At 37.2% G+C, this 11316-nt stretch overlaps 2 protein-coding genes and 8 non-coding genes across 21 annotated transcripts in view; 9 read left to right on the top strand and 1 right to left on the bottom strand.

The window, feature by feature from the left end:
• Nucleotides 1-37: 37 nt before the first annotated feature.
• On the top strand, nt 38-10786 carry TAF1D (TATA-box binding protein associated factor, RNA polymerase I subunit D). 3 transcript variants are annotated; one of them, XM_043452723.1, is made up of 14 exons: nt 38-188; nt 1388-1530; nt 2149-2533; nt 3593-3768; nt 5031-5088; nt 5434-5607; nt 6361-6399; nt 8020-8071; nt 8285-8320; nt 9022-9053; nt 9629-9675; nt 9974-10037; nt 10378-10413; nt 10652-10786. In XM_043452723.1, exons 2-6 carry the CDS (start codon nt 1472-1474, stop codon nt 5575-5577), a joined length of 822 nt encoding a protein of 273 aa, XP_043308658.1. In that variant the 5' UTR covers nt 38-188; nt 1388-1471; the 3' UTR covers nt 5578-5607; nt 6361-6399; nt 8020-8071; nt 8285-8320; nt 9022-9053; nt 9629-9675; nt 9974-10037; nt 10378-10413; nt 10652-10786. The 3 variants fall into 3 exon arrangements, with proteins under 3 accessions (XP_043308658.1, XP_043308657.1, XP_043308659.1); XM_043452722.1 differs by having other exon boundaries at nt 9974-10413; XM_043452724.1 differs by lacking the exon at nt 6361-6399 and having other exon boundaries at nt 9974-10413.
• On the top strand, nt 6085-6212 carry LOC122431515. The gene has a single exon (XR_006266537.1). It is a non-coding gene; the product is annotated as a small nucleolar RNA SNORA40 (small nucleolar RNA).
• LOC122431510 lies at nt 7843-7973 on the top strand. Its single transcript, XR_006266534.1, has one exon. It is a non-coding gene; the product is annotated as a small nucleolar RNA SNORA18 (small nucleolar RNA).
• Nucleotides 8119-8189, top strand: LOC122431519. Its single transcript, XR_006266539.1, has one exon. It is a non-coding gene; the product is annotated as a small nucleolar RNA SNORD5 (small nucleolar RNA).
• On the top strand, nt 8802-8938 carry LOC122431502. The gene has a single exon (XR_006266526.1). It is a non-coding gene; the product is annotated as a small nucleolar RNA SNORA8 (small nucleolar RNA).
• On the top strand, nt 9395-9527 carry LOC122431506. The gene has a single exon (XR_006266530.1). It is a non-coding gene; the product is annotated as a small nucleolar RNA SNORA1 (small nucleolar RNA).
• Nucleotides 9764-9836, top strand: LOC122431501. Its single transcript, XR_006266525.1, has one exon. It is a non-coding gene; the product is annotated as a small nucleolar RNA Z40 (small nucleolar RNA).
• On the top strand, nt 10066-10188 carry LOC122431509. Its single transcript, XR_006266533.1, has one exon. It is a non-coding gene; the product is annotated as a small nucleolar RNA SNORA32 (small nucleolar RNA).
• On the top strand, nt 10445-10571 carry LOC122431505. Its single transcript, XR_006266529.1, has one exon. It is a non-coding gene; the product is annotated as a small nucleolar RNA SNORA25 (small nucleolar RNA).
• Nucleotides 10650-11316, bottom strand: part of CEP295 (centrosomal protein 295) — a 55526-nt gene continuing 54859 nt past the window's right edge. For 7 of the 10 annotated variants that reach the window (XM_043452710.1, XM_043452714.1, XM_043452713.1 and 4 more), the window contains 2 exons: nt 11180-11279; nt 10650-11015 (listed from right to left, as the gene is read on the bottom strand). In XM_043452710.1, coding sequence (XP_043308645.1) covers nt 10874-11015; nt 11180-11279 — 242 coding nt within the window. In that variant the 3' untranslated portion in view covers nt 10650-10873. The remainder of the gene's footprint in view (nt 11016-11179; nt 11280-11316) is intronic. The other 3 variants (XM_043452711.1, XR_006266497.1, XM_043452718.1) reach the window with 3 other exon arrangements.

Raw genomic sequence — 11316 nt, 5'->3', positions numbered from 1 at the left:
CCAGCTCTCCCGCTCATCCGGGAGTCCAGTTGTTATCGCGAGACTTCCGCCCCACTATTAGCTTGGGCGCGCCGCGCGCTCAGCCTTTCCTCCCGCGCGGCTGCGGAGGCTGGTTGCTGTTTGCTTTTCGGAGGGCTGTGGTCTGTAGGTTGTTGTCGGCAGCAGGAGCCTGTGTCGAGCCGGCGCAGGTTAGTATACGCCATCCGCCTCTGGAGGGGTCGGAAAGAGGACACGGGCGTCCGGGCCTTGTGGGAGGCGGAGGGGTCGCTCTTGTGGCTTTTTCCGGGCGCGGCGGGGCCGGGCGCAGCCCCGGGAGTTGGGCCCTGATGGCGGGGGGCCCTCGGTGGTTGTGGACTGCGGGCCTAGGGCTGCATTGCGACCGTGGCCCGTGAATGTTACAGTGGAGCATAAATAATGCTCATTCTCTGAATGGCGGTTGCTAACGCCATCCTTGCCCGAGGTGGGCGCCTCCTGGAGACGCTCGCCCCAGGATCGCGCAAGGCGCCGAGGACGAGTTGTTCGCGGTCGCGTGGTACGGTCAGAGTACCCGACTAGGAAGCAGCACTTGCACAGGATTGCTTTCCAGATTCCGGAAAAGACTGTGTTAACTTTAGTTTTGATAATACGCTCAGGTATGCCATCGCTGTCATTGGATCCACTTTTCGTTTAACTTGTTTTTAAGGGCAGTTACTTCATGGCTTAGATTTTGCAAAGCTTGAGATCTGTGACCTGTTATTTTCCTGTATTTGAAATATATCGCTCTTAAAATGCTAAAAACTAAGAACAGTGGGAGAATGATGGCACTCTCTATAAGGGAGGTTGAGAAGTAAAAGACATTATCTTTTTAAAAATTTTGCCCAAAATACTGTATCAACGGAAGTGAAAAAAAAGACAACGGACATTGTCGTAGTCTGTAAGCCTTTTATTGAGAATTTGGAGAATTTACAACTTTTAATACCCTAATAGTAAATCTCAGACCAGGAGTTTGGATTGAGGTAGTAAGACCTAATGATTATTTCCCCTGCTATACTGAGGCCACACATAGTAGTTAACTTCCGTTGAACACTGATACTCTTCATTGTACATTACTATGGCTTAGGGTTAAAATTAACATTTTTTCCTGCTGGGAAAGTTCCTTGATACTGTTGGAAATTACCTGCTCTTCTGGAATCTTATTCCATTGTACAGATGAAGGAGGCAAAACAAACAGAACCCGTGAATCAAATCTCTAGGTTTTAGAATTGATCTAAAATTACAGTTAACAACCAGAAAATATTAAAGGCTTCGTAAGTGATGTGGCCTTAGTTTACATATTACTTACATAACTCACAGCTACATCAATATTTGCATTACTATTATCACTAACTGTTGGCATTAATTTGTTCAGGGAAACTACACCACATTTACCAGATTTTCACGGTCAGAAATCTATTGAAAGCAAAAGATAATTTGAGAGGGACTTGGATCAAGAATGGATTCTCTTAACTATGCAACGGCATTTGATTCAGCTGTGGAAACTGAGAATCAAAGGTAAGTGCCTTTAAAAAAAGCCACCAGATTTTTCCTAGATAAGAGACTGGATGGTAATATTTACTGTATTTGAATTACTGGGAGGGCATAAATCATTAGTAATGAGGGGTGGTAAATGTTATTTTCAAGAATTGGAACAGAAAAGGAAAACTTGGTTTGGACAGGCCTTTGAAGTTTTGAACTATAAGAGGGGTTTTAGTGAATCTTGCTTTAAAATCAACTTGTTCTCATTAATTCATGTTAGCAAGGCAGCTGACATATATTATGAAAGGTATCTAGTCTAAATCATTGATTTCACTGGGAAATCACATGAGCATTTCTAGTATATTTACATCAGATACCGCTCTACAAGATACTTTTTGTTTTATTTAGAGGAGGCTTTGTCTTACTTAGTTTAGGATCTAGCCGTGAACAGGATGCCTTTATGGAACTTGGATACATGAAGGATCACCATGGGAGTGGCATTATGGCCCACTTTAGCAGTTTGTTAGTACTGAGCCCATCTTTTAAGAAATTATTCTAAGCATGTTTTCCTGCTTTGATTTTAAAAAAGTATATTACTGGTAATAAATATTCAGTAATTTGAGAGGGTGCAATTAATCTTTCCCTGTTTTCTAGTGACAACTCTTCCTCTGGTAGCAGCTTATTTAAAACTCAGTATGTTCCTGTTCCACCTAAACAGAAGCAAAGAAACACTATTAGAAAATTCGTTCACATACCCAAAAGTACTCAAGCAACAGAGTCATCTAGTGACTCATCCATAGAGCCAATACCACTGACTTTAAAGGCTATTTTTGAAAGATTCAAAAATAAGAAATGGAAACGGAAAAAGAAGAAATACAAGCCAACGGGAAGATCAGCAGGAAGACCAAAAGGAAGGAGAACCAGGAAATTCTCACAAATTACTGAGGAACAATTTAAAGACAAAAGACCTGGTTTCCCATCTTTAGAATCAGAAAATGGAAGAAAACCATTACCTTGGAGAAAAATTTTAACCTTTGAGGTAATTATTTATATATGCTAATCACAGATTAAATGTGTGAAATGAGTTGTTGGTCACTTTTAGATAACACCTGGAGCATGCAGTTTGCAACTTTGATAATACTTCTTTATCCTGACCATACTGCCACTTAAATGCCACCTCCATCCTTCAGTTCAAAGTTGACTTGGGCTTCTGGATGTAATCTTTACTAGTATATTGGGTGGATGTATCTGCATGTAAAGTGCTCCAAGGACGTTTTTATACCTTGCTCTTACCCAAACAGGTTTTAAACATCATTCCTAAAACTCAAATAATGCCTAGTTGTTTTACTATAACGTAAGTCAAACCCACACCTGACTTTCGTATTCAGTGGCTTTAGTAGATGTCATTTCTGACAGAATCACCTGACAGATCAGCCAGTTCATAGCAGTAGACACAAATATTTGAATTTTAAGTGACTGCATAATTTGTAGTCACTTGTTCTAAAATCTGATTTATTGGAAAGGATTAGTAATTATTAACCTTTTATGTTTAAAAGTGACTAAAACAGACATTTCAATTTGCATTAAAAAAGTCTTTAGAAGTCTTTAGTATCAGAAAATGGAAGAAAACCATTACCTTGGAGAAAAATTTTAACCTTTGAGGTAATTATTTATATATGCTTATACACAGCTTAAATGTGTGAAATGAGTTGTTAGTCACTTTTAGAATTTAGGTAACACCTGGAGCATGCAATTTGCAACTTTGATAATACTTCTTTATCCTGACTATACTGCCACTTAAATGCCACCTCCATCCTTCAGTTCAAAGTAGTACTTGGGCTTGTATGTATATGGTCAACAAAGTTGACCATATACAAGATTTATGCTTGTTGTGCTTGTTTTTCTTGGTGTACCACCTTTGGTAACTCGGTAGAACAGTGAATTCTTTATCTAAGCAGTGTTGGATAGAGCTGATTGCCATATGGCAGAGTTACAGCTTCCTTGTTATTTTAGAACATAAGCATCTATCTGCTAAGCTGTGGCAGAAAAAAATTTTTTTCCAAGTCCATGACTTACAACAGGATGTTCTGGTATATAGCAAGCAGTGGCAAGAGGATTTTTTAACTACCTTGAAAAACTGAAGTATGAATACTACCTCAAGGAATCCTTGAAGCAGATGAATGTTGCTGAAGATTTAGAAAAAGAAGACCTTGATAGTCGAAGATACAGATACTTGGATGATGATGGATCTCTCTCTCCTATTGAAGAGTCAGCGTAAGTTCAGACATTGGAACAATTTTGAACATTGTTGGGCTTTTAAATTTTAATGTTGCTCCACATTATATCAGTTTGTTTCGATTTTGACTTAATAGTTTTAATGTTTAAAATTCATATTAAATGTTCAGTTCAGTCGCTCAGTCATGTCTGACTCTTTGAGACTTCACCGACTGCAGCATGCCAGGCTTCCCTGTCCATCACCAGCTCCCAGAGCTTGCTCAAACTAATGTCCATTCAGTCGATGATGCCATCCAACCATCTCACCCTCTGTCATCCCCTTCTCTTGCCTTCAGTCTTTCCCAGCATCAGGGTCTTCTCCAAGGAGTTGGTTCTTTACGTCAGGTGGCCAAAGTATTGGAGTTTCAGCTTGAGCATTGGTCATTCCAAGGAATATTCAGGACTGATTTCCTTCAGGATTGACTGGTTGGATCTCCCTGCAGTCTAAGGGACTCTGAAGAGTCTTCTCCAACACCACAGTTCAAAACCATCAATTCTTCAGTGCTCAGCTTTCTTTATGGTCACTCACATCCATACATGACTACTGGAAAAACCATAGCTTTGACTAGATGAACCTTTATCAACAAAGTAACATCTCTGCTTTTTAATATGCTGTCTAGGTTGGTCGTGGCTTTTCTTCCAAGGAGCAAGCATCTATTAATTTTATGGCTGCAGTCATCATCTGCAGTCATTTTGGAGCCCAAGAAAAGTCTGTCCCTGTTTCCATTGTTTCCCCATCTACTTGCCCTGAAGTGATGGGACCAGATGCCATGATCTTAGTTTTCTGAATGTTGAGTTTTAAGCCAACTTTTCCACTCTCCTCTTTCACTTTCATCAAGAGGCTCTTTAGTTCTTCTTCGCTTTCTGCCATAAGGGTGGTGCCATCTGCATATCTGAGGTTAATGATATTTCTCCTGGTAATCTTGATTCTAGCTTATGCTTCATCCAGCCTGGCACTTCTCATGATGCACTCTGCATATAAGTTAAATAAGCAGGGCGACAATATACAGCCTTGACGCACTCCTTTCCCAATTTGGAACCAGTCTTGTTCCGTGTCCAGTTCTAACTGTTGCTTCATGACCTGCATACAGATTTCTCAGGAGAAATTCATTAATTAATAATTAAGGATTAAATGTTACTTAATATTAAATATTCATATTTAATATTCAATAGTGATATAACTGGTATTGCTGGTTCAGTTGTATGTCATAACAGAATGCTATGAATTTACTGTCATCTGAGTAATGTTTTAAATATTACAGAGCAGAGGAGGAGATTGCAGCAAACCTTGAACATGATGAATGTGATATTAAGTTGGTGGTAAGTGACATTTTTATTCCATTTCGTTTTGGGAGGGCAGGAGTTGACAAAAGGAGATTTTTATCCTGTAGTGTTACTATCAAATTTTAGAAAGGCTCAATGCCCTTGGTGCAAGAATGTGAGGATAAAAATGAGAATTTTATAGATAATTGAGAACATCAATTAGCAGTACTATGTCAATACAAGTGTCAATAGTATTGTAAATTTTAATGTGTTTTATTGTTACTAGGATATCAAATGAGAAAAAATCCACATGTAATTTTCAGGTTATTTTAAGTAACTTAGTTGCATGTAATTACTAGTGCAGTAAAATTGGTTATATGTCTACCAATACTTCCTATGCAGGAGAATAGTTATTTCATAATAAGTTCTGAATTTCCAAAGAAGAAGAATGTATATTTGGATCAAGAGGAATATACTGAAGAAACTGCTTTGCTTAAAAAGAGAACATCAAAATCTAAACACTGGACAGAGGACAAAGTGGGCTGAAGAGAGATAGGATTATAAATACCAGACAAGGTAAACAGAATAAAAGTGAAGATGATAAGTATGAATGTATATGCCAGCCTTAGAAAAAACCACCGTGTAAGAAAATAAAGAATACTTAAAACAGATTTGTGAAACTCCTGAAGTAGTAATTATAATAAAAATTATGTAGAAAAAATTGAGGCTGTTAACAGCAGAGATTGACTTGACAAATAATAAACAAAAGTCATTCTGTTTTTGCCTATGATGGTTTATTTCTAGGTAAGAGAACTTAAAGGTACCATTTGAGCACTGAATCAAGTAACAGATTATAATCTTGAAAAGTCTGCATAAATAGTGATTTTTTTTTTCCTCAGCTACCCTCCTTACGGTACCTACAACTTCCTGTTTTTGTTTTACTTAGACAAGTTTAGTGTGAAATGCTGAGTACTTAATAACTTAATTTTCCCTTCCTAACTGCCTGTATTTCAATATCATTTCATCACCACTGTATATAATACATTTTACAGTAGCACTTGTGTTTGTTTTTGTTTAATTTGTGGACAAAGACTTAACAGACAAGTGCAAAAGTAAGTCCTCTTTTGCAACCCACAACTCATTGTTCAGTATGAGTTTTGATACAGATAAGAAGGAACATGATCCATAAAATGGGTGTGTATTGATGAGCATAAAGATTGCTTCCAGGGCTATAAAGTTAAATAAGCTTTTAAATTACCAGCTGTATTGATCCTAGTACTCAGTTTTAATGTTGACATAAAACAAACGAAGATGGGCTCCTCTTTTTAGGCTTTTATCTTCGGAATACAGTGTCTGGATTTTCCAAAGGTATGTCTAACGCTTTAGGTGAGTTTGGTTCAGATTTGTGTAAATATGATACATTGTCAGAATTTCTCCAGAGTTTTAATTTTTGAAAGGCATTTTTGCCAACTTTAAATTTCTATTCATTATGTAATTTCAGAAAATGAATCTCAGGATTGGCATGTTTTATAGCGACATTGTGCCAGCTTTACTTTGCTTACAGGAAAGGGTCCTAGAACTATAAGCTATCAGAATCTTGGCTATCTCCTCTTGAAGCATATGTATTTTTAATCTCCTAACACCCTCTATATAATTTATTTTAAAATTTATTGAAGTATAGTTGATTTACAGTGCTAATTTCTGCTGTACAACAAAGTGACTCAGTTATATGATTTTTATTTTTGTTCTTTTTTCTTTATGATCTATCACAGAATATTAATTCCCTGTGCTATATATAGTAAGCACTTGTTTATCTTATGAATTTGTATCTGCTAATCCCAAGTTCCCAGTCCATGGCTCCCCCACACCGCCATCTCCTGTCCAACCACAAGTCCGTATCTGATTCCACATATAAATGATACCTATTTCTGACTTAGTTTGCTTTGTATATCACTAGGTCCATCCATGTTGCTGCAAATGGCATCATTTTCATATTAATGGCTGAGTAATATACACACCCCTCCCACACATCTTTATCAGTTCACCTCTCAGTGGACATTTATGTTGGTTCCATATCTTGGAACAGTGCTGTAGTGAACACAGGTGCCTGTATCCTTTCTAACCATATTTTTCTTTGCGTGGGATTGCTCATCATATGGTAGCTCTACTGTTTTCTGTAGTGGCAGTACCAATTTACATTCCCACCAACAATGTAGGAGAAGGTTCCTTTTTTTTTCTCCAACACTCTGGCATTTATTATTTGTAGACTTAAAACGATGGCCATTCTGACCAATGTGAGATGGTACTTGATTATAGTTTTGATTTGCATTTCTCTAATAGAGATGTTGAATATAGAACCCACATCCCCTGCAGTGGAAGTGCTGAGTCTTAACCAGTAAACCACCAGGGATGCATCCCACAATTAAGGGATGCATATACTAAAATGAAGTAGAAAATTTAATAGTGCAATGCTAGAAATGACTACACAGGACATATAATTTCATAAATCTGAATGATGCCAGTTATCAATGAGAATATTTTGTATTATAGTTCTCAATTTAAAGCCAAAAATTCATTTAAATAGTTTTGCAGTAATGTGGGCACTGCAAGGTTAAACACATTGTAGTAATAAAGTTCTTAATAATCAAGCTTAAATTTACATATGCAATTTTTTGGTTTACCTGTAATAGCTACTTGGTACTTTATACTACCTTTCCTAAGCATTGATTTAAAACTACATATCATGTGATTAATTCATGGTATTCTTTAAATTACTTAATTTAAAATTAATTAAACAATGATTAAGCAACAGTTGAGGTCTATCCCGATGGGGCTTTTTCTATAAACCTACGTCGTTGGAAACGCCTCATAGAGTAACTATGTAGTTTCCTTTACTCATAGAACTACCTGTTAGATCTGTGGGAAAGAACTACAAGACATAGCTGCCTATTAAACTATGAAAAACCTAACAATTTTTTTTTATCTTAGGTATTGGCATATCCCAATGATCTCTGTCAAGTTCTAGGGTGTGATAACATAGGTAAGTTTTTAGTTAGTGACTATAATTTGGGGGGGGTTACCATTCCAGTTCAGATGATGAATTTAATGTTCAACTGCTGAATGATACAGATATGAATTAAAACTTAATTCTGATAGAGCTGAGTATAACAAAATATTTAAATAAGCATATATTTAGGTTTTTGTTTTTTAATCATGAGTAAGTAACCCATAATCTTTTATTTGGTATCTGTAGGAATTAATATCATTTGAACTTGATAAGCTTTTAGAGGTAAGTAGAATATAATTTCTATTCAAATAGGATTCAGAAGTTCTGAAAACAATGTAAATTTTGAGTATGGCATTCCATTACTATTGTGACTGCTAGTTATTTAGGTGTAAAACAGAATTATCAAGATTTTGGCCAAAAATTTGCTGTAATATTTGTACTTACAGAATTGGAAAAAAATGAAGACACAGCATGTGTAGGGCATGGAAATGCCCTGGTCGCTTGCACATTTTATTCAACTAGCATGTAAATATCAAGTATGATTGAATAGTTTCCTATGTAAGTTTTATAGGTATAGAGAGGGTAAAAAGGTAATACTAAGTTTATAGTTTAAGATAAGAGTTAATGTAGTTGCCTTGCTGGAATGACAAATAGGAAAAAATTATTTTACATGTTAAAATATTTTAGAGGTGTGTGTGGAAGTAAATTTCTCAGAGAGTATCATTACAGAATGAGGTTGGGATGGTTCCAGTTCAATCATAACTGCACTGCATGGTATCTGCATTCAGCAGTTTGTTCCTGCTGGCTGTTCAAAAGACAGTGCGATATAAATTCAGTATCTGGCATCGTTGGTTTTTTTGCTTTGTGCATGTCAGACCTGGTATTTCTACTGATACAGTATCCTTTTTGTTTCTTATACTGTTCAGTTTGACATAATCTTCAATAGTAACTAATAACTTTTTTTTTCTGTGGTTGTCATGAAGAACTAGACATCCCATCTCCTGACCCTAAACAGGTATTTTGCTTTTCACTTTCTGTTGCTTTTAGCAGCTTTCCTTTACTGATAGCATGCTTAGCAAAACAGTGGAACTTCTATATGGGTGCTACTGCTGCTGCTAAGTCGCATCAGTCATGTCCGACTGTGCGACCCCATAGACGGCAGCCCACCAGGCTCCCCCGTCCCTGGGATTCTCCAGGCAAGAACACTGGAGTGGGTTGCCATTTTCTTCTCCAATGCATGAAAGTGAAAAGTGTGCTCAGTTGTGTCCAACTCTTAGCAACCCCATGGACTGGAGCTGTACAGGTGCAGAAGAAGTCTTTCGCACATTCTCTTAAGCTTGGGAAACTTACTTATAAAGCCTCATTCTACTGAAAATGGGCACTTGTTCATGGTGTCCATAAACTGTTAATGTGGCTACATTGAGAACACAGGTTTTGCTTCCATCCCTGTAGTTTTATTGCAGTGGTGACAATGAGACCTGTAACATTTTTTGCTAGGCTCGTGAGTAAAAACTGGATATAATATGGCTTTTCAATATTAGGAAAGATGAAAGAATAAACACCAATGTACTTGCTATATTTAACTTCTAGGAACCTATAGTGAACTGCTTGAGGAAATTGGATCTTAAAGATTACAGGTAAGATTTTCATTCTTCCCCCCTTGTATTTAATGGAAAAAACTAGACGTTTAAACAGCCCGTTGGGTGTTTTTTCTGTTTTTTTCAGTGATGTTATGATGATGGGCAAATTGTTCAACTGCTCTGAATAGGCTGAGTGAAAATAGCCTTTCTGAACATCCATATTAAAACTATATTTTAAAAACACGAAAGCTCTAATATTAAAGTTGCCTGATGACATGTATGTTTTGCAACAAAGCTTAGGTATGAATGAAAATGGAACCGAATCAGTCCCAGTTATTAAAATCCTTTTCTGTAGGTGGCAAACTTTGAAGTGCACTCCACTGAAGATCAGAGAGGCCCAACTAAAACAGCTGTGGCAAGTAATTTGTTCTATCTGTCAGGTTTTGATGGTCATTACCAAGGCTTTTAGAATGCAGTTTCTCATTTGCTGTGGACATGACCGTAAAACAAAATCCCAACTAGGTTTTTCTTCCTGCTACTTTGTTAGCATTCAGCCTGTTGGGAACATTTTATTAGCTTTAATTAACACTTGTGAAGTTTAGCACTGTTCTAGTACCCAGACATTGGTAGCCTATGCCTAGCATGGAACAGTCTATGCCTAGATTTCTGGAGTTGTTTTCTAGTTGACTGGGGTAGCTGGCTTCAGAACTTTACGTGAGCATCTCTGAAAATGAAACCTTTAATATTTCTGTTATACAGGCATCACAGCTGTGGATTGAGCAGAACTTTTTGTAGGTATGTACACATTAGAGAAAATAATTTTTGTAGGTCATTTCAAAGAGGGCTGATGGAACCAAATCCTAGAGCCCTTAACGCTGTGACCAAAGATTGAATTCTCCATTGGATATAATAGTCACTCGATAGTGCTGTGTTTTCCTGATGGAGATACAAGCCACTTATATCCATGACTGGTGATGTGGGAAAGTAAAATGTAACTGTCTTCCAAATTTAACCAAATTTAACTCTTCTTCAGGGCTGCCTTGAAGGTGACAACTTTGGAGGAACTATGGTGACTGGCAGTGGAAAGAATCAGGACGTGTGAAAATCCTTAAAAATTTATTGACTTAAATAATAATGTTATGAATAAAAAGAAACCTTTGTGCAGAAAGTCAGCATGTATTTCTGGCTCGAAGCTTCTCTAATGTTTTCTGTGGAGGAAATAATATCAGTTATTAATATTAGGCTCTGATGTGCCTTAGACATGAAAAGTTGGGGGTATGTGTGGGATGCTGCTTACCTTATGAAATTCTTTTGTCCTTGCTTTGCTTTGGGCATGTATATCTTGCTTTGCTTTCTCTTCTTTCTGCTTTTTCATTTCAGCTAATTGAAGGTATAATCTGTAGGAAATTTGTATGGAATTAAAGACAGACACTTGAGGTACGTGTTTAGTCACTAAACTTGCATCTGACTATGCAACCCCATGAACTGTAGCCAAGGGATTTCCCATGCAGTGGGTTGCCATTCCTTTGTCCATCAGATATATATAAATCCATATACATACCCTAGTGGCCTTTGGTGCGTATGGGGTTGTGCAGTCTTTTTATCTTTAGGAAGAGACGCCTTAACTTTACTCATACCCTTTAGGTGACTTACAAATGAACCTGAGTGGAGAACAAGCCACTGAGTAAAATATGTAAT

This window comes from Cervus canadensis, chromosome 29 (assembly GCF_019320065.1).
Source record: "Cervus canadensis isolate Bull #8, Minnesota chromosome 29, ASM1932006v1, whole genome shotgun sequence".
NCBI classification, from domain to species: domain Eukaryota; kingdom Metazoa; phylum Chordata; class Mammalia; order Artiodactyla; family Cervidae; genus Cervus; species Cervus canadensis.
The sequence above is the reverse complement of the archived record's forward strand: the minus strand, read 5'-3'. Positions and strand labels throughout refer to the sequence as shown.